At 37.7% G+C, this 18,628-nt stretch overlaps 4 protein-coding genes across 4 annotated transcripts; all 4 read left to right on the top strand.

The window, feature by feature from the left end:
• Positions 1-97: 97 nt before the first annotated feature.
• LOC103417821 (peroxisomal membrane protein 11B-like) lies at positions 98-1,361 on the top strand. Its single transcript, XM_008355976.4, has one exon. The coding sequence runs from the start codon at positions 525-527 to the stop codon at positions 1,203-1,205; it is 681 nt and encodes a 226-aa protein (XP_008354198.1). The 5' UTR covers positions 98-524; the 3' UTR covers positions 1,206-1,361.
• Positions 1,362-1,837: 476 nt separating this feature from the next.
• LOC103439273 (cell number regulator 6-like) lies at positions 1,838-4,476 on the top strand. The gene is made up of 4 exons (XM_008377817.4): positions 1,838-2,285; positions 2,829-2,943; positions 3,658-3,923; positions 4,022-4,476. Exons 1-4 carry the CDS (start codon positions 2,178-2,180, stop codon positions 4,259-4,261), a joined length of 729 nt encoding a protein of 242 aa, XP_008376039.2. The 5' UTR covers positions 1,838-2,177; the 3' UTR covers positions 4,262-4,476.
• A 4,348-nt stretch (positions 4,477-8,824) lies between these two features.
• Positions 8,825-10,303, top strand: LOC103417848 (probable aquaporin TIP5-1). Its single transcript, XM_008356007.3, has 3 exons — positions 8,825-9,063; positions 9,328-9,578; positions 9,817-10,303. The coding sequence occupies exons 1-3, from the start codon at positions 8,934-8,936 to the stop codon at positions 10,198-10,200; spliced, it is 765 nt and encodes a 254-aa protein (XP_008354229.2). The 5' UTR covers positions 8,825-8,933; the 3' UTR covers positions 10,201-10,303.
• Positions 10,304-10,546: 243 nt separating this feature from the next.
• On the top strand, positions 10,547-17,556 carry LOC103439262 (structural maintenance of chromosomes protein 2-1-like). The gene is made up of 21 exons (XM_008377807.4): positions 10,547-11,062; positions 11,477-12,157; positions 12,285-12,428; positions 12,562-12,852; positions 12,933-13,118; positions 13,198-13,362; positions 13,458-13,517; positions 13,742-13,804; positions 13,985-14,076; positions 14,397-14,493; positions 14,677-14,793; positions 14,905-15,123; positions 15,238-15,378; positions 15,450-15,617; positions 15,693-15,877; positions 16,032-16,125; positions 16,198-16,286; positions 16,403-16,628; positions 16,757-16,831; positions 17,060-17,210; positions 17,328-17,556. Exons 1-20 carry the CDS (start codon positions 10,745-10,747, stop codon positions 17,174-17,176), a joined length of 3,528 nt encoding a protein of 1,175 aa, XP_008376029.2. The 5' UTR covers positions 10,547-10,744; the 3' UTR covers positions 17,177-17,210; positions 17,328-17,556.
• Positions 17,557-18,628: the final 1,072 nt, after the last annotated feature.

The raw sequence follows: 18,628 nt of genomic DNA, 5'->3' as shown, positions 1-18,628 counted from the left end.
GACAAATTTGAAAGACCTTTACATGCTTGTTTTCCAACTTCTAAAAGGTCCTGAAACTACTTTGGTCTCAATGTACATTCACCCTTGGTTGGAGATAATAGATAACTTTTACAAATTTTCCATAAGATACAACGAATTACACATCCAATATGTTGAAACCAAGTCTAAAAACAAGTAGAAAATACAAGCGATATTGGCGAAGGAAATTCGAACACGTGACGTATCGTCACCTAAATGATTTTTTGGTTGAGGTTAAATTTGAGGTCTAGTTTTGTGGAGATAACAAGCTTGGACCGTTATCGGCTAAAGACAAGAAGGCCTACTACCGTTAGCTAGTTGCATGGCATGCAGTCCAACCACAGAAGCTTGTATGCTATTATCCAAAATCCTGCAACTTCTGTGGTGCTCTTTATCTCTCGTTTCTTCTACTAATCCAACCCCAAAATCCTCCCATCCAGCTAGCGGGATTCATACTTCTTCATCGCCAATCACAACCAAACCATCCGCTGCGCAAATTTTCAATCATGAACGACACAGTAGACAAACTTGTTATCTTCCTGGCAAAGAGAGACGGCATTGACAAGCTTGTCAAAACCTTCCAATACGTCTCCAAGATTGCGCACTGGCACGCCGAGGCCAAGAACCCCGAAATCGCGCAGCGAGCCAAGCAATGGGAAGTTGCATCCGGGCTTAGCCGGAAGGCCTTTCGAACGGGGCGGTTTCTCACGGGATTCAATGCGCTGAGAAGAAGCCCCGGCTCCACCCCTACGCTTCGGTTCCTAGCCGTTCTTGCTAATGCTGGGGAGATGGTCTACTTCTTTTTCGACCATTTTCTCTGGCTGTCCAGAATCGGGACTCTGAACCCGAATCTGGCGCGAAAGATGAGCTTTATATCGGCGTTCGGTGAGTCGTTTGGGTATGTTTTCTTCATCGTTTTGGATTTCATTGCGTTGAAAGAGGGCGTGGAGACGGAGAAAAAGGTTGCTGCCTTGGAGGACAAGTCTGCGGAGACGAAGAGCGAGAGTTTGAGAAAGATTAGGGCTGATAGAGTGATGAGATTAATGGCAGTGGCGGCTAATGTTGCGGATTTGATCATCGGAATCGCGGACATCGAGCCTAATCCGTTCTGTAATCATGCTGTCACTCTCGGGATTAGTGGTTTGGTATCTGCATGGTCCGGTTGGTACAGAAACTGGCCTTCATAAGTGATTACGCTCTTGTTAATTGTGTTTAGAGCTGAAGTTTGTAAATTCAGCATCTCTACTGCATCGTTAATATGTATACATGCTTTATCTTAACAAGTGAAGTTGTAATATCACATAATCGTATTTCAGTACTACACAATAATGTTTTTAAATAAAGGTAAAGGTAAAGGTCGTACCCAGTGCACAAGGCTCATGCTTTACGTAGGTCTGGGAGAGGTGAATGTCGGCTAGCCTTACCCCCATTTTATGAAGATGCTGCTCCAAAGTCTCGAACCCAAGACCTACCGTTTATGGGCGAAGGCACTTGCCATCGTACCAAGTGCGACCTCTACAATAATGTTTTTAAATAATGATCTAAAATTAAGGTTGCGTTTAACTGGAAATTCAAAATTTGCGTCCTATAACAAAGAGGAAAGGAAGCAAAGTGTTGAATCAAAATTTGAGTTTTGAGTCCAATCGTTATGAAGGAGTATCTTAAATTCAAAACCATAAATTCTCATATACATAGATGATTACTAAATGGTCTGGGACGGTCTCATAAGTAAGCAGGTTAAATTTTCAATTTTGACTAATCACGTAATGAAAGAGATATTGAGATACAATTTGATTGGTTAGAAATCTAAATAGTCGCCATTGAGATACAATTTGATTGGTTAGAAATCTAAATAGTCGCCAAAAAAAGGACATGTCGTAGAAAACCCAAGTCCGTCTCTCGAAACGACATCGTATGCAACCACATTTATCGGCGGACATCGACAAGTCGTATTACACCGAACGACGGGGAAAGAAGACAGCAATCCAAACAAATCTGAAGGCCGAAGCGGAAGAGAGAGACTCGCAAAGACATGTTATTAAGTAAGCGTTAAGAAGACAAAAGTTGACCGGCGCAAATCTAGTCCCAGTCCGGATCTTCCCTCACTAATTAGTCCCGGGTTTTCCCAAAGCGGTGCCGGAGGGAGCAGAGCAGATCGGATGGCGGATGGGACTGCGCACTCGCGGTATGTGAAGCTGACGAAAGAACAAGCGCCGGCGGAGGACATTAATCCCGGCGAGCTCAATCAGCCCATCGAAGTTCCTCAGGTTTCTCAACCCACACACACTCTCTCTCTAGACCGGTTCGTCGTATTTTTTTGTTAATTTGACATGGGTTTGCTCTGGAAACTCCGTTGCTAATATCCCATTTGTTTTCCTGTATGATTTTGTATGAATTGTATTTCGTTAAATTTGTGTTGGTGAGATTTGGTTTGGATTGTTAATTTTTTCTAGTTTTTTGTATGTATTTCTGATTAGAAGGTTTTTGGGGGGATTGAAGAAATTTATAGTAAAAAAAATTGGGGCTTTGTAATTTGTATAATGCCATTTCCGGGATAAGATGTAAATCAGATTTTTGAAGTCGTATTGGTACATCACGGAATTGTTCAGATCTAGAATTTTCGTAGTTGGTTTTGGCTACAACTTGAATATGGTCGATAAACTACATTTATGTTGTAGGTTTATGGGGTAGATGTTGATGAATTTGTGAATTTTACATGTGAGTTTGTTTGCATTGGAGGGTTGTAATTTTAAGTCGTTGGATCGGATGAGAATGTGATTCGGCAACTGATCTTGTGTGTTATGGGCCAGTTGAATGTTCACAGGTGTAACGAATGTGGACAGCCTTTACCTGACAGCTATCAGGCCCCTGCAGATGAGCCTTGGACAACCGGAATTTTTGGCTGTGCTGAAGATAGAGAAAGTTGTAAGTTGATATGGGAACTAGCTTTTCATTTCTTGTACTGCTGCTTACCTTTGATTTCCATTTATTTTGATCTTTTCCTTTTGCGGGGGATTTGGTGGCCCACTGAGCTTGCCTCATAAACAAAGCGCAAAGCCCTTGCAATAGGGTTTTTTTTTCTTTCACAAATATGCAACTATAGCGGTGTATGTGTTAAATTCTATGATGCTTATGGCTATATTTGATAAGATATCTTCTTCCTTTCGATTTGTCTGGGGTATTTTGCGTCTGTTGGAGTTTGTCTCTGGAATATTGAATGCTCGGAACAAGCTATCATGCTTGCCTTTCAAAAGTTTGAAATTTATAACTCTAGCATTGCCCTGTTTCATATTCCTTTAGGGAAGTGTTATTGGCACTCCAAAAATCTCATTCTACGCTAAGTGTATTTTTCTTTCTAAATATAGAAATTTTGGAGTGTAGAATGAGAAATTTGGAGTGCCAATAACAATTCCCTTCTTTTATTACAATTTATTAGTCTTATGCTCTGAATGCCGCCTCTAACTTTATCAAGTAGGATGTTTCTGCCCATTCAATTGGTTGACCATAGTCTTGTGATTGATAAGCATGAAATTCCTTGCTTGTACTACTGTGTATCTAGACTCTAGTTCCAGTAATTCGTTTTCTGCAATATAAAAACATGGTCTACTGATAACACCGTGCCTTTCGTTACCTCTTCAGGCTTGACAGGGTTATTTTGTCCATGTGTTCTGTTTGGGCGCAATGTTGAGAGCCTAAGAGACGATACCCCTTGGAACAGACCGTGCATTTGTCATGCCGTTTGTATTGAAGGTGGTATGACTCTGGCAGCATTAACTGCAATCTTCCATGGCATTGACCCAAGGACTTCATTTCTTATTTGCGAGGGTCTGTTATTTTCTTGGTGGATGTGTGGGATATATACAGGTCTTGTCCGGCAATCCTTGCAGAAGAAGTATCATCTAAAGGTAACCTTTTGTTTATCTGTATCTCAAGTTTATGTCATGTGGAATATATTTTTCTTAACTGAAGCTTGCTGGATGCTTAATTGCGTTGTTGACTGCAGAACTCGCCGTGTGACCCATGCTTGACACACTGCTGCTTGCACTGGTGCGCCTTGTGCCAAGAGCACAGGGAGATGAAGGGACGCCTCTCGGACAATGCTGTGATGCCAATGACTGTCGTCAACCCGCCCCAAGTTCAACAGATGAAGTCTGCTGACGACAACCAGGATTCTGCTGCACCATCCTCTACCGACAATACCAACAATAATGGCCACACCAATATGGAGATGCAGGCATTGTAGGATTTAAGCTAAGCATCATTTCACTAGGGTTTTATGTGTGTGAGCTGCCGGCATTGTTGTAAAATGGTTTGATGGCACATACACGGGAAGTCGTCTACACAGTTGCTTAATATTAATCTGTATAAACCTCAATCTATATAGAATCTTATCCTTTTCCATTGCAGTGAGGATTGGAGACATTTTAATTTTGAAAAGATTTCACGTCTAATTGGATACATTGTTGTGTGCTTGGTTTTTTTAAGTTTAGGAGGGAGGGGAGCCTCACTTTGAAAGCACTTCTAAACGAGTCCATAATCTTTCTGTTTGGAGATGAAATCCTACGTTTTCAAAACGAACATGCTATATGATTCATAACAAAGTGGAGTGGATAATCACATATTAATTTTAACGAAGTCCACGTGGATTAATCTCTCTTTTAGTTGGCAATTGCCAAGTAGAAAACATAAACATACAAGGACTTCTTATCCGAAAAGGACTAATTACATTTTAGTAGCCAAGCTCTAACAGGTTTAGGATATAAAAACAGAATAATCATTCCTTCTCCTACGCCAATAAAAGTACATATTTGCCTCACAGAAAAAAAAGTTTGTATATATAATGTATGGGACTCTTCACTAAATTAAATTCCCACAAGAAAGAAAATTGAATATATGTTTTTCGCTTCTTCCATCATGCACAGTGAATTTTCTCTCGGTCGTGGTGGTACGTACGCTGAGCAAAAGCACGCGACGGAAAACCCACCACCTTGTTATGGACTTTCTTTATTGTCCCCGGCTTGTTCTACTAAATCCGGCAGTGCCGCGGCGGAGACGGGGGTGGGAGATGTCCTTTATAGTAAGAAGGACGTGAGGGATTATATGTACACGGGGGTGGGAGATGTCCTTTATAGTAAAAAGGACGTGAGGGATTTTATTTACAGACAAGATGTGGAGAAGCACAGGACGAAGAAGTTTATGCAGAGAGAAGATAACCTGGAGAAGTACATGAAGAGTGCGGTAATATATAGGGCTAAAAGAAAGAGACGTGCCTCGCTTGCTGGTTGTTTGGAGTTCTTGACGACTATTTTCTGCCTCAAATTTTAATAGCTCGAGTTTAGGTCATAACTCAGTACTAGGGTCTGGTGGTATTCCTCTTTATTTTGAAGTGAAAGGTCTTAGTTCGAATCTCGTGGATGTCGAATTCGATACCAAATTAGGCTGCTTATAGTATGGTTTAACCAAACTCACTCTCCCATTAATGTAAACATATCGATGTACTAAAAAAAATGCTCAATATGTTTTAAGATCTTTATCATATTTTATAATTCGACGATACAACAAACTTTCGTTATGAGATCATGTTTTATATGCTGGTATATAGTAAAAGAAATATTTTCAATGAATGACTTGTAACTCAAGCGATCAGTTCTCCTGCCTTGCACCGGAGGTCTATGACTCTTGGCTGCCTTGCACTCGAGGTCTATGCTCGATCACATGTAACGGTATTAGTACTAGTTTTGTATGAAAAATAATTTAAATGGCAAATAAGACAGAATTAGAGTGTTGTTATTCCGCTCCAAATAATACTAATTACAAAAAAACAACGATGTTAATTTGGGAATGAAATCCAACGTTTTCGATCGAAAAAGAAAAGAAGCAACCATATGATTCAAAACAAAAGTGGATAATCACATATTAATTAGTTCTAATTAAGTTCGCGTAGATTCATCACATATTAATGAATTCTAATCAAATTTCAAGTAACAAATTTATTGGGATACTTTGGATGCGGTCTCTAATCTTTAACGTTCTTTTACTAAAACCTTAATGGTATTCAAAGTTTGATTAAAATCCCTTGACTTTGTACACCTCATTATATTACAATTAATATTAATATTTTTATAGTTTTGACATTAATTGTTTGATATTTTATGAGATTTATAATCCTATAAATTTAAAATATCTCATTATAATACTATTAGAAACAGTTACAATAAAAAAATTCAAACATTTTGATTGAATAAATGGATAAAAACTATGTAAAAATAAGAAATAATAAATGGCAAAAGAATGTATCCATGGTGTTAAAAAAATGGAAAATTTGAAATAGGTTCAATTTTATAGGTCTACTTTTGAAATATGTCAAATTTTTAGTGACTTTTGACTTTTGAAATAGGTCCAATTTTTAATTACTTTTGACCCATATCAAAAGACCGCTTAAAAAAATTGGTACATTTTACAAAAAAATTGGTACATTTCGCATATAACAAAGTGGTACATTAATAAAGAATAAAGTGTACATTATAAATAAATTAGGGTACATATAAAAGATTAAAAAATTATGAATACAAATGAATTTTTAAAAAATACAGGCGCTAAAAGAAATTAATATATGGGTACAAAATAAAACTAAAAAGAAAATACTACAAATTTTTTAAAAAATGTTGCAAATTAAAAGTGGTTACAAACTAAAAATATAAATATATGATACAAAGTTTAGGCATAAAACATAAATATATCATATGTAATTTTTCTATCATTGATTAAATATACAATGTCACGTGACAGTATACATATGGGTACAAACACAAATAAAACTTAAAAAAATAGGGCACAAAAAGAAACTAATATATGGGTACAAATTAAAAATGAAAAAAAAATTGGTACAAATTAAAAATAGGTACAAACTAAAAATAAAAATATATGATAAAAAATTTAGCTATAAATATAAATATATTAATTGTAACAATTTAACACTAAAGGAATATATTTAAAAATAAAAATATTTTATTATTCAAATAATTAATGATGCTATTAACACCCAATGACATTGATCAAAAATTAAAAATGAATAGAATTTTAATCAATGGAATAGCAAAAAGAATGATGTGAACCTAATTTCTTCTTTATTATAAACACATAAGGACTTCTTATCCTATAAGGACTAATTACATTTTAGTAGCCAAGTTCTAACAGCTTTAAGATATAAAAACGGAATAATCATTCCTTCTCCTATGCTAAATAAAATACATATTTGCCTCACAGAAAAAAACAATATATATATAATGTACGGGACTCTTCACTAAATTAAATTCCCACAAGAAAGAATATATGTTTTTAGCTTCTTCCATCATGCACAGTGAATTTTCTCTCGGTCGTGGTGGTGCGTACGCTGAGCAAAAGCACGCGGCGGAAAACTCACCACCTTGTTATGGAGTTTCAATATTGTCCCCAGCTTGTTCTACTAAATACAGCAGTGCAGCGGCGGAGACTGGGGTGGGAGATGTCCTTTATGGTAAAAACGACGTGAGGGATTTTATGTACAGAGAAGATGACCTGGAGAAGCACAGGAGGAGTAAATATATGCAGATAGAAGATCACCTGGAGACGCACATGAGGAGTGCGGTAATATATAGGGCTAAAAGAAAGAGACGTGCCTCGCTTGCTGGTTGTTTGGAGTTCTTGAAGACTATTTTCTGCCTCAAATTTTAATATCTTGAGTTTAGATCATAGGGTTAATCAATTTGGTTCTTTTTTTTTTGTTTCATGTATTGTAATGTTTTTAATTTGCTCAATATGTTTTAAGATTTTTGTCATTTTTTTTATAATTCGACAATACAACAAACTTTCGTTATGAGATGATGTTTTATTTGTTGGTATATAGTAAAAGAAATATATTGAATGAATGACTTGTAGCTTAAGCGATCACTTGTTGGTATTAGTACTAATTTTGTATGAAAAAGATTTTGAATGCCAAATAAGACTGAATTAGGGTGTCGTTATTCCGATCCAAAATCTTACTAATTACAAAATACGTATGTTAATATGGACCTGAAATGTAGCAAATCAAAAAAGCAAATAAAATAAGAGCTGTTATTAATTACGTCCATGCGCAATCACGATTGTGAAATTTATTTATTTATTTTTTGAAACTCCTAATAAGAGAAGCACAATTTGAATATTATAAATGTTTCACCATTTTGTTACTCTCATGATAATTTCGTATCAAACAAAGGAAACACATTTGTGTTTTGAAGAAAGTTGTGTAACGGTATAGTTACATGAGTAAGATTTTCTCTCCTCCTAATTCACTCCATTTCCTTCTTCTCTTCTCACACTTTATTTTTTGTCTCTCTCTATAAAAAAATCAACATTGGATACTGACGTGACTTAATCGTAACTATTTAAAGAGGAGGATAGGAAATATGGAAGAAAAAGAATCCACCAATCACCCATGTCATCCCAATCATGCGAACGTGTACATTGCCCCGTGGCTTGGTGTTTAACCATTTTTGGAAACTCCATCAACCTTCATAAGAAATTTTTCATTGTAATCGAAATATGAGAAATACACCACATGATTTTATATAATTGGTGGAAAGTTTTACTTTTTAAGTTATTAATTTTTTCACACACATATCTACTATTTTTATAGTGACACGTGATGTACCACCTGTGTTTCGGTCATACTGAAAAATCTCTCCAACCTTCACAGCCCTTCACCAAAACGTTGCCATTTTTTTCTTGCTCAAATATATAAGTAACTCCTTTACAGAACAAATGTTGCGTTAACTGTTCGATTTCACCGCTGTTTTTTCACTCTCATTTACACCAAAACTCTCCTCTAAAATTACCCTGAGGATTCAATTCGTTCTTCAACATCGTGTTTTGATTTTTACATTTGATTTGGATCAATGGCTAGGATTGCATTGACCGCTCGACTTCAGAAAGCAATCACTCCCAGCGCCCTCCGATCTTATCTTGCAGAGTTCATATCAACCTTCTTCTTCGTGTTCACCGTTGTTGGCTCCATGATGTCGTCAAGTGAGTCTTTCTTTCCATTAGTTTTCACTTTTTGTGTTAGCGGAATTACTTTCCTATCCTGAAATGTATACGTTTCTTTCTCACGCATCTCAAGTGACGTGTGAAAAAGAAGCAAATCGTAATTTAAACTTAAAAGTTTTTGTTATAGTTTTAGTGTAATGTAAGTTTCAAAAATAAAATTTAATTTATTGTGTATGTTGGGTCCGTTACACTGAGACAAAAATGTCGTCACTTTAAGTACTTGGTTGTGTTATAATGTGGCAGGGAAGTTGATGCCGGATACTGCATCGGATCCAGCAAGTTTGGTGATGGTTGCCGTCGCCAACGCCTTCGCATTGTCCTCGACCATGTACATTGCAGCCAACGTCTCCGGCGGCCACATCAACCCGGCAGTCACCTTTGGCATGGCGGTCGGAGGACACATTAGTGTTCTCAATGCCATCTGCTACTGGATTTCTCAGATGATGGCTTCTATCATGGCATGCCTTCTCTTGAAAGTCACAACTGTTGGACAGGTAAAAAAAACTTTTCTCCATGTAACTATTTTTCATTGTAAGTTTTTGGACCTCAATGCAAGCTAGTTTTTTTTTCAACGAATCTCATACATTTTATACTAAACCGATTTCAACTTGCGTTTCTTTTATTCTCGCAAATCTTGTTGGTTTGGAGTCGTCTTTTTGAAATTATTTCAACGAACTAATATTAACCCTAATCTCGCACCCTAGTGACAAACCTTTTTTTGGGACTGCGCAGCATGTTCCGACCTACGGAATCACCGAAGAGATGACGGGTTTTGGGGCGTCGGTTTTGGAGGGCGTGCTGACATTTGGGCTGGTGTACACAGTTTATGTTGCCGGTGACCGAAGGCATGGTGCATTTGGGGGCGTTGGACCCCTGGCAGTTGGATTCATGGCAGGAGCCAATGTTTTAGCAACGGGGCCGTTCTCTGGTGGGTCTATGAACCCGGCTTGTGCATTCGGGTCGGCAGTCGTTTCCGGCAGTTTCAGGAACCAGGCGGTTTATTGGGTGGGGCCTCTGATTGGCGCGGCGGTTGCTGGACTACTGTATGATAATGTGGTGTACCCTACCCAATCTCCGGATTCTCTTACGGGATTTTCTTCGATTAATGTTTCTTAGATATTTGTATTAGGCATTAATCTTCGTTTGTTTTATAACATTTTTTAGTTGTTTTTGGTGTAGCATTTGTGTAGTTAATTCCAAGACTAATTAATTCATGTACTTTGTTATTTGTGGGGGAGTAATATTTATCCTAATTTTTATACTAAAACACTGAATAATTATCATAGATTGAAATACGGGCGTGCAATTCATCAGTGTTATAAATCGAATTCAAAACATACCATACAGAATACAAATTTGGAATTCATCCCCAACCACGGGACCACTCCGTGGTGGTTTATTTAGAGTCCCATTGACGTTTCCCACTGACTTTTTAACAAACCGGTCCAATAAAACTCCAAACGACGTCGTTGGGTTCCCAAGTTCCCGCCTTGCACGTCCCGCGTGATGAGATTGAAAATTCGAAAACTTTCGACTTTCAGAGAGGAAAGAGAAGCAGAAGCAGAGAAAGCTCCTCGTTCTAGGGTTTTCAAATCTCTCACTGTCCGTACACCCTCCATTGAAATCGAAAACCCTCTCGGCTCTCGGCTCACGGCAGAAAATGTACATCAAGGAGGTATGCCTGGAGGGCTTCAAGTCCTACGCGACGAGGACGGTGGTGCCCGGCTTCGACCCCTTTTTCAACGCCATAACGGGTTTGAACGGGTCGGGCAAGTCCAACATCCTCGACTCCATCTGCTTTGTCTTGGGCATAACCAATTTGCAGCAGGTCCGCGCCGCCAACCTCCAGGAACTCGTCTACAAGCAGGGCCAGGCGGGAATCACCAAGGCCACGGTCTCCATCGTCTTCGACAATTCAGACCGTGCCCGTAGTCCCCTCGGATACGAGGCACAATCCGAAATCACCGTCACCCGTCAGGTATTTCGTTTCCCGGGTTTTCACAATTGGGTCTCGTTTTACTGTTCAATTTTGCTTACATTATCTTGAATTTTGCTGGGTTTTGTCAATCGGGTCTAGTTTTGGTGTCCAATTGGTGTTCAATTTTATTTTGCTTGTAAGTCCCCTTTAATTGAATTTTCTAATTCTTTCCATATTTTAGAATTTTGAGTAGAAATGAACTAACTGTTGTTAAGTGTGTGATGAGATTTGCTGTTCCTTTTTTAGTTCAACTTCGGATTTTTTTGTTTTTCTTAAAATATCTTGATTTTGGTGACAATCTGGTGAGGGCTAATAACTTCCATGGTATCGAATTGCATGCTAAATTTTTTGTTGTTGGGCTCAAACAAAGCGAGTGCTAAGTGGTTGATGAGAAGCTATTTGTTTGCTTTACAGATTGTGGTTGGTGGAAGGAACAAGTATTTGATCAATGGGAAACTTGCACAGCCTAGTCAGGTCCAGAACCTTTTTCATTCAGTGCAGCTCAATGTTAACAACCCGCATTTTCTGATAATGCAAGGGCGCATTACCAAGGTTTTGAATATGAAACCACCCGAGATTCTCTCTATGCTTGAGGAGGCTGCTGGGACGAGAATGTATGAGACCAAGAAAGAGGCCGCTTTGAAGACACTTGAGAAGAAGCAGAGTAAAGTTGATGAGATCAATACGCTTCTTGACCAGGAGATACTGCCTGCCTTGGACAAGTTGAGGAGAGAAAGGGCCCAATATATGCAATGGGCTAATGGAAACGCTGACTTGGATCGCCTGAAAAGGTTTTGCATTGCGCATGAATATATTCAAGCACAGAGAATTAGAGACAGTGCAGCGTCTGAGCTGGAACAAGTGAAGGCCAGGATTTCCGAGGTTGATGATGATATGAGAAAGATGAAGGGAGAAATACAGGAAATGGAGACACAAGTGTCGAAGTTGACTGCTGAAAAGGAGGCTAGAATGGGTGGAGAAGTAAAATCTTTGTCTGACAAGTTAGATGCGCTTTCTCAAGATCTTGTGAAGGAAGTGTCCGTGTTGAGTAATAAAGAGGACACTCTTGGTATTGAAAATAAAAATGCTGAAAAGGTAAATGTTGTACTCTATGACTCGCTAGATTCTTCTAATGCTGTCAGGCGCTTTCAAGTTTGTTCTATTGTTATTCCTTATATTACTTAGTTTAACGATTGGATTATGACATCCTTGATGCTGGCAGATTGTTAACAATATTGAAGACATGAAGCAGTCTGTAAAAGAGACGGACTTTGCTATAAGAAAGGCTGAAGAAGGAGCAGCTGATTTGAAAAAGAGAGCAGAGGAACTTTCTCAGACACTGAATGAGTATGAAAAGGATTATCAGGTAAATTTGTATCTATATGTTGGTTTTCTACTTTATATTGTCAATGATCAATGTGCATGAAAGCCATATTATTTATTATAAATTATAGTCACAATGGTTGAGGCGACTAATATTTTAAATATACTATGTTTAGGGTGTACTAGCGGGCAAGAGCAGTGGAAATGAGGAGAAATGCCTCGAAGATCAATTGGGTGATGCCAAAGTAGCTGTTGGGAATGCTGAAACAGAACTAAAACAGCTGAACACAAAAATAAGTCATTGTCAAAGGGAGTTAAAAGAGAAAAATAAACAACTAATGTCAAAACGTGAAGAAGCTGATGCGGTTAAGAGTGAACTTACCGCTAGAAAAAGAGATCTGGAAAATCTTGAAAATGCACTGAAGTCTGTTCCATATAAAGAGGGCCAGATGGAAGCATTACAAAAGGTAAACGTGGTTTATGTTTGATCATCTTCTCTGCACGTAAATAGTTCAATCTCAGTTTAGCTCTATGAATATTTCTTCAGGATCGTGCGTCTGAGTTGGGGGAGGTGCAGAAGTTGAGGGATGAAATGCGAAATCTTTCAGCTCAATTATCGAATGTTGAGTTTGCCTATCGGGATCCTGTGAATAACTTTGATAGGTCCAAGGTCAAGGGGGTAGTTGCAAAACTTATCAAAGTGAAGGATAGCTCCACCATGACTGCCTTAGAGGTCAGAATGAATTTTTAACTGAGAATTTTATTTCATGAGTTAGATAATGTATTAATTCTTAGATTGATTCATTTTGCAGGTTACTGCTGGTGGAAAGTTGTTTAATGTTGTTGTAGACACAGAAAGTACAGGAAAACAACTTCTTCAGAATGGCAACCTTCGAAGAAGAGTAACAATTATACCTCTTAACAAAATACAACCGTATACTGTTCATCCTAGGGTTCAACAAGCTGCTTCTAAATTGGTTAGTTTCTCTACCAATAGAACCCACCCCCTTTCACACCACCCTTATTCTCTCAGTTGTGTAGCGTATTTGCTGAAACTTGGCTTCAATTTCAGGTTGGCAAGGAGAATGCAGAGCTTGCACTTTCTTTGGTTGGGTATGATAATGAATTGAAGGTATGCATCAAGCAGCCCCATATAAAACTTAAACCTGATATTATTTTTAATACATATACTATGGAGTGTAGAGTTCTTTGATGTGTGTTTTCTATACTTGAGACAATGATTGATACTTTTTGTTGTAGGCTTCTTTCTTTCTTCTTTGGGATATTATGCAGACTCAAACAATGGATTTTGGAATTTTATATTCTGCTCTTTTTGAATTTCAATTTTTATTGCAGAGTGCTATGGAATTCGTTTTTGGTTCAACCTTTGTTTGCAAAACCGTAGATGCTGCAAAGGAGGTAGGCCAAACTTTGCTAATTTGTTCATGTATAATATTTCTTTAACAGTGCACATGCTTCTCATCTTGATTATGTTTGATTTGGTGTAGAATGATTTTGTAATATTGTACTTTTATGAAAATGAAATCTATATTTAGAAGGGTGCATGACACAAATTGCATCTCCTTGAATGTTTTCTAGGTTGCTTTTAACAAGGAAATTCGCACCCCAAGTGTCACTCTTGAAGGTGATATCTTTCAGCCTAGTGGCCTTTTGACTGGTGGAAGCCGCAAGTAAGTCATTGTTGTTTGTCTCCTTAGTTCAAATTGGAATAGCCATATATCTGTTACTTTTGTCCCCATCTTTCAAATTCTTGTTGTCGTTAACATTTTCCTGGTGAATGCTCCAAACTAGTTATTGTCTTCTTTGTAATATGCATGCTACACTAAAAGGTCGTACCCAGTGCACAAGGCTCCCGCTTTACGCAGGGTCTGGGAGAGGTGCATGCTACACTGAGTAACTAAAATCTTACATTTCTCTAAAAGTTGTTTTAATTGCTTTTGTCTACATCTAGCTAGTCAGCCTATTAAAGAAACCATTTACTCTGTCACAGGGGTGGGGGTGATTTGTTAAGGCAACTTCACGAGCTGGCAGAGACTGAACAAAAACTTTCCGTGCATCAGAGAAGATTGACCGAAATTGAAGCTAAGGTTGACCATAAGAATCTTGTTCTCTTTCTTTAAATAAGAACAAATGAAATGAATTTTGTGATAGTTAGGATCCTTCTTGTTTGCATATCTTAAATACTGTATTTTTAGAGATGTTTTTGCATTTCTTTGCAAATTGGAAGCATTTACACAGGTTTTATATTTTGTCAACTTCTCAAATTGCAGATTACAGAGCTTCTGCCTCTCCAGAAGAAGTTCATGGACATTAAAGCACAGTTAGAACTTAAATCCTATGACCTTTCATTATTCCAGGGCAGGGCTGAGCAAAATGAGCATCATAAGGTTTTGCAGTCCTCTCTTTCACTTTGCATACCAACCACATGCTTTATATTGCAACTTCCTTTACTAGTTCCTATAGTGACATGGTTTTTAATGATTTCTTGGTGTTACTAGCTTGGTGAATTAGTAAAAAGGATTGAGCAGGAACTTCTAGAGGCACAATTTGCAGCAAAAGAAAAACAGCTGTTGTATGAAGATTGTGTGAATAAAGTTTCATTACTTGAGAAATCAATCAAAGAGAATGATAATAGTCGGGAGGGAAGGCTCAAAGATCTTGAAAAGAAGATTAAAGAAACAAAAACTCAAATGCAATCAGCTTCAAAGAATCTCAAGGTAGGTTATGATTAGTTTTGCATGGTATTATCTTAGTTGCTGGATTTTGAAGTAGCTGCCTGATTCTGCGGTAGCCCGTCAACTTTTGTGTGACATGATTTTATTCACTGCTAGGGTCATGAGAATGAAAAAGAGAAGCTTATTATGGAAAAGGAAGCTGTTATAAAGGAACTTGCATCTTTAGAGACTCAATTAGCTTCTTTGAGAACACAAATTAACAACCTAATTTCAGAAGTGGAAGAACAGAGAGCAAAGGTAAACACTGATATTTGATTTGGCTAGATCTTTTGGATACAAGCTTCATGGTGCGTGCTTCTCCTTTGCAGGTAGGTTGTACAAGAAATATTCATGATAGTGCTCAATCTGAGCTTAACTCAATTCGTATGAAGATGAAGGAATGTGATTCCCAAATTAGTGGCATTCTTAAGGAGCAACAAACACTTCAGCATAAACTTAGTGAGACAAATCTTGAAAGGAAGAAAATGGAAAATGAGGTAATTATCCTCTATATATTTGTAAAGTTCTCTACACCATTACATGCTAACCAACCTCCTTTTCAAATTTTCTAGGTAAAACGAATGGAAATGGAGCAGAAAGATTGCTCTACCAAAGTTGATAGATTGGTAGAGAAACATGCCTGGATTGCATCTGAGAAACAGTTATTTGGTAAAAATGGGACTGATTATGATTTTTCCTTGCGGGATCCTCGTAATGCAAGGGAAGAATTTGAGAGACTGCAGGCCCAACAGTCTGGGTTCGTGACTTGGAATTCTCTTTCTCTTCATTTTGGTTTTTATCGGTTGCTTCTAGGACACAAGAATTCTCAATTTGATATGCTCTAAACTTCTGAAGTTATGCTATTAGTATCTTGCATGGTGCCAAGAAGGTGACTTTTTTCCTTTTTGCAGCCTTGAGAAAAGGGTGAATAAGAAAGTTATGGCCATGTTCGAGAAAGCAGAAGATGAGTACAATGACCTAATGTCTAAGAAGAACATCATTGAGGTTGTTTACTTTTCTTCTGGCCACATACATGTTATTGCTTTCTTTTACTTACTCTACTTTTGGTTTTCGTAGAATGATAAGTCTAAGATCAAGAAGGTGATTGAAGAGCTGGATGAGAAAAAGAAGGAAACACTGAAAGTTACTTGGGTAAAAGTTAACAGGTGAGTCTTCTTCTCAAACCGATAGGCGGCTTTACAATTAGCTAATTAGTTCTCTATGTTTGTAATGTTCTTGGTTCTTTATCCAACAATTACAAATTCATATTTTCTTTCTTCAGTGACTTTGGATCTATCTTTTCTACCCTTTTGCCTGGCACAATGGGAAAGCTTGAACCTCCTGAAGGGTGCAGCTTCTTAGATGGACTTGAGGTTCGTGTTGCATTTGGGGGTGTTTGGAAACAGTCCTTGTCAGAACTGAGTGGAGGTCAGCGATCTCTGCTTGCACTTTCTCTGATCTTGGCATTGCTTCTCTTCAAACCCGCCCCACTTTACATACTGGATGAGGTACGCCTAATTTTTCCTGTATCAAAAACCAGCTTCTCCACTTTACTAAACTCCTTCAATGTCTTGTTGTTCTCTATTTGCTATTCTGCTTACACGAGGTGGTTGTCGGGATGTCATTTCACTTACAGGTTGATGCGGCTCTAGATCTAAGCCACACGCAGAACATTGGAAGAATGATCAAAACTCATTTCCCCCACTCCCAGGTTTGGTGGTTTCTCTTGTGTCCTTAATAGAGCATATGTTCGCAACTTATACATATTCGACATGATTCTAAATTCCAAAAGTATGCGTCAAATGCAGGCTAATAAGTATCTAGGGTTCTCAGATCTTCGAAACTTCATATTAACAGCCTTGCACGGCATGCATCGCTTTCTTATTGATAAAACATCCTTTGAAACTTGATCTCTCTCTCGGTTTTCCACATTTTGCAGTTTATCGTGGTTTCGCTGAAAGAAGGCATGTTCAACAATGCCAACGTTCTTTTCCGAACGAAATTCGTGGATGGAGTTTCGACTGTTCAAAGGACTGCTGCAGCCAAGCACAAGTGATTTTGATTGCTTTTGGAGATTCTTGCAAACCAAGGTACCTCTCCACCCGCCCTCCTTACCAGTCTTTTCTACTGAATTTTCTTACTTACAGAAACACCACTCAAACGCTGCGTTTCGGTGGTTAAACCTTTTGTTTTGGTTGGGAATTCAGATGGTGTGTCTCCAGATCGGGAGCTCTGCCGGTGAAGGTTATTTACCCGAAACATGTGTACGGAAACTTCTTGTTTGACCGCACGTGTAAAACTGTCAAACTGTAAATTTAAACATGAAACTAACGCATTTATATTTACTTTGTAACTTGTTGGTTTAGTGATATAATTAACGATTAGCAGGTCTTGAGTTTGACTAAAGATAAATAAAATCAATCGATTTTTGGAAGATATCATGGCTGGCCTCTTTTTTTTTTTTTTTTTTTTGCATGGGATAAAACGGAACCATGTCTAATGGGAGACAAACTTCACGGCGGATGCTATGACTTTGCTAGGTTATAATTGTAACAATATTTAGATTTTGAATGGTTGTATTCTGCATCAAGCCGGAAATGTGCTTTTGCATGACCCTCCAGGCCTAGGATGTTCCCGAAGCTTCTTATTAATGCTATTCTTTTCTAAAATAAAAAAAAAGATTTTTGGGGTAATAATTAAATGTCAGCAGGTCTTGAGTTTGATTGACGATAAATTAAATAATTGTATTATAATTTAAAAAAAAAAAATGTTTAGGGTTGTTGCTTAAAGAGTCCAGAATTGCAAATTAGGCTGTATAAGCCACAAGATTAAGCAACAATCTCATACTTACAATCTTCCAATCTTCTTGAAAACTAAAAATAGAACCGTCCAAATGTACTTGTATTTGACTTTAGAGCAATGTCAACTAAGAGCGTGCAGTGTGCAAGACTATTAATAAATAATAATGCTAATATAAATGAGTTACTTTTCAAATTTTGATTGACCTGATTCCTTGACAAATTTGCAAGTCGAATACCAAATTACTTGATTAATTTATTTAATTATGGTTTAGAGTCAACAAACCCAACAAAAAAAAAATTAACTTTTTGCACGCCCAAGCATTTTCCATTTCTTTCTCCTTTTTTTTTGGGTAACGAAAAGTTTAGAAGGTGATTAGTAACTCTCACCATTAGCATTAGTATAGACTCACAACTTTAAATCAGAAAAACTTACGCGTACTACTTAACTACTAGCTACCGCTGATATAGATATGAATTTATAAAAATTTACATATCGCGCACCTAAAAGAACTGTTGGCAAGTGAAATTGAACTTGAATTAGGGATTCACTAAAAACACGCCCTTACCACTGGAGCAATCCTCATTGGCTTGAGCGAAAGGATGATAGAGATTGAGAGAAAGGTAGGAGGAGGTAACACCTGTTGTTCATAGAAGCAACTGTTGCTTTAATGGTGACCCACATGCATATATAATATATTAGTTGACTT

This window comes from Malus domestica, chromosome 01 (assembly GCF_042453785.1).
Source record: "Malus domestica chromosome 01, GDT2T_hap1".
Lineage (NCBI taxonomy): Eukaryota > Viridiplantae > Streptophyta > Magnoliopsida > Rosales > Rosaceae > Malus > Malus domestica.
This window is presented reverse-complemented; position numbering and strand designations above follow the sequence as displayed.

Excerpts from the sequence above, each read along its gene's own strand:
- LOC103439273 (XM_008377817.4), top strand. The coding sequence starts at position 2,178 with ATGGCGGATGGGACTGCGCACTCGCGGTATGTGAAGCTGACGAAAGAA. Across the intron at positions 2,286-2,828 it reads AGCCCATCGAAGTTCCTCAG|TTGAATGTTCACAGGTGTAA; the intron begins GTTTCTCAACCC and ends GTTATGGGCCAG. Across the intron at positions 2,944-3,657 it reads TGCTGAAGATAGAGAAAGTT|GCTTGACAGGGTTATTTTGT; the intron begins GTAAGTTGATAT and ends TTACCTCTTCAG.
- LOC103439262 (XM_008377807.4), top strand. The coding sequence starts at position 10,745 with ATGTACATCAAGGAGGTATGCCTGGAGGGCTTCAAGTCCTACGCGACG. Across the intron at positions 12,429-12,561 it reads AGTATGAAAAGGATTATCAG|GGTGTACTAGCGGGCAAGAG; the intron begins GTAAATTTGTAT and ends TACTATGTTTAG. Across the intron at positions 16,629-16,756 it reads CACTTTACATACTGGATGAG|GTTGATGCGGCTCTAGATCT; the intron begins GTACGCCTAATT and ends TTTCACTTACAG.
- LOC103417848 (XM_008356007.3), top strand. The coding sequence starts at position 8,934 with ATGGCTAGGATTGCATTGACCGCTCGACTTCAGAAAGCAATCACTCCC. Across the intron at positions 9,064-9,327 it reads TGGCTCCATGATGTCGTCAA|GGAAGTTGATGCCGGATACT; the intron begins GTGAGTCTTTCT and ends ATAATGTGGCAG. Across the intron at positions 9,579-9,816 it reads AAGTCACAACTGTTGGACAG|CATGTTCCGACCTACGGAAT; the intron begins GTAAAAAAAACT and ends GGGACTGCGCAG.
- LOC103417821 (XM_008355976.4), top strand. The coding sequence starts at position 525 with ATGAACGACACAGTAGACAAACTTGTTATCTTCCTGGCAAAGAGAGAC.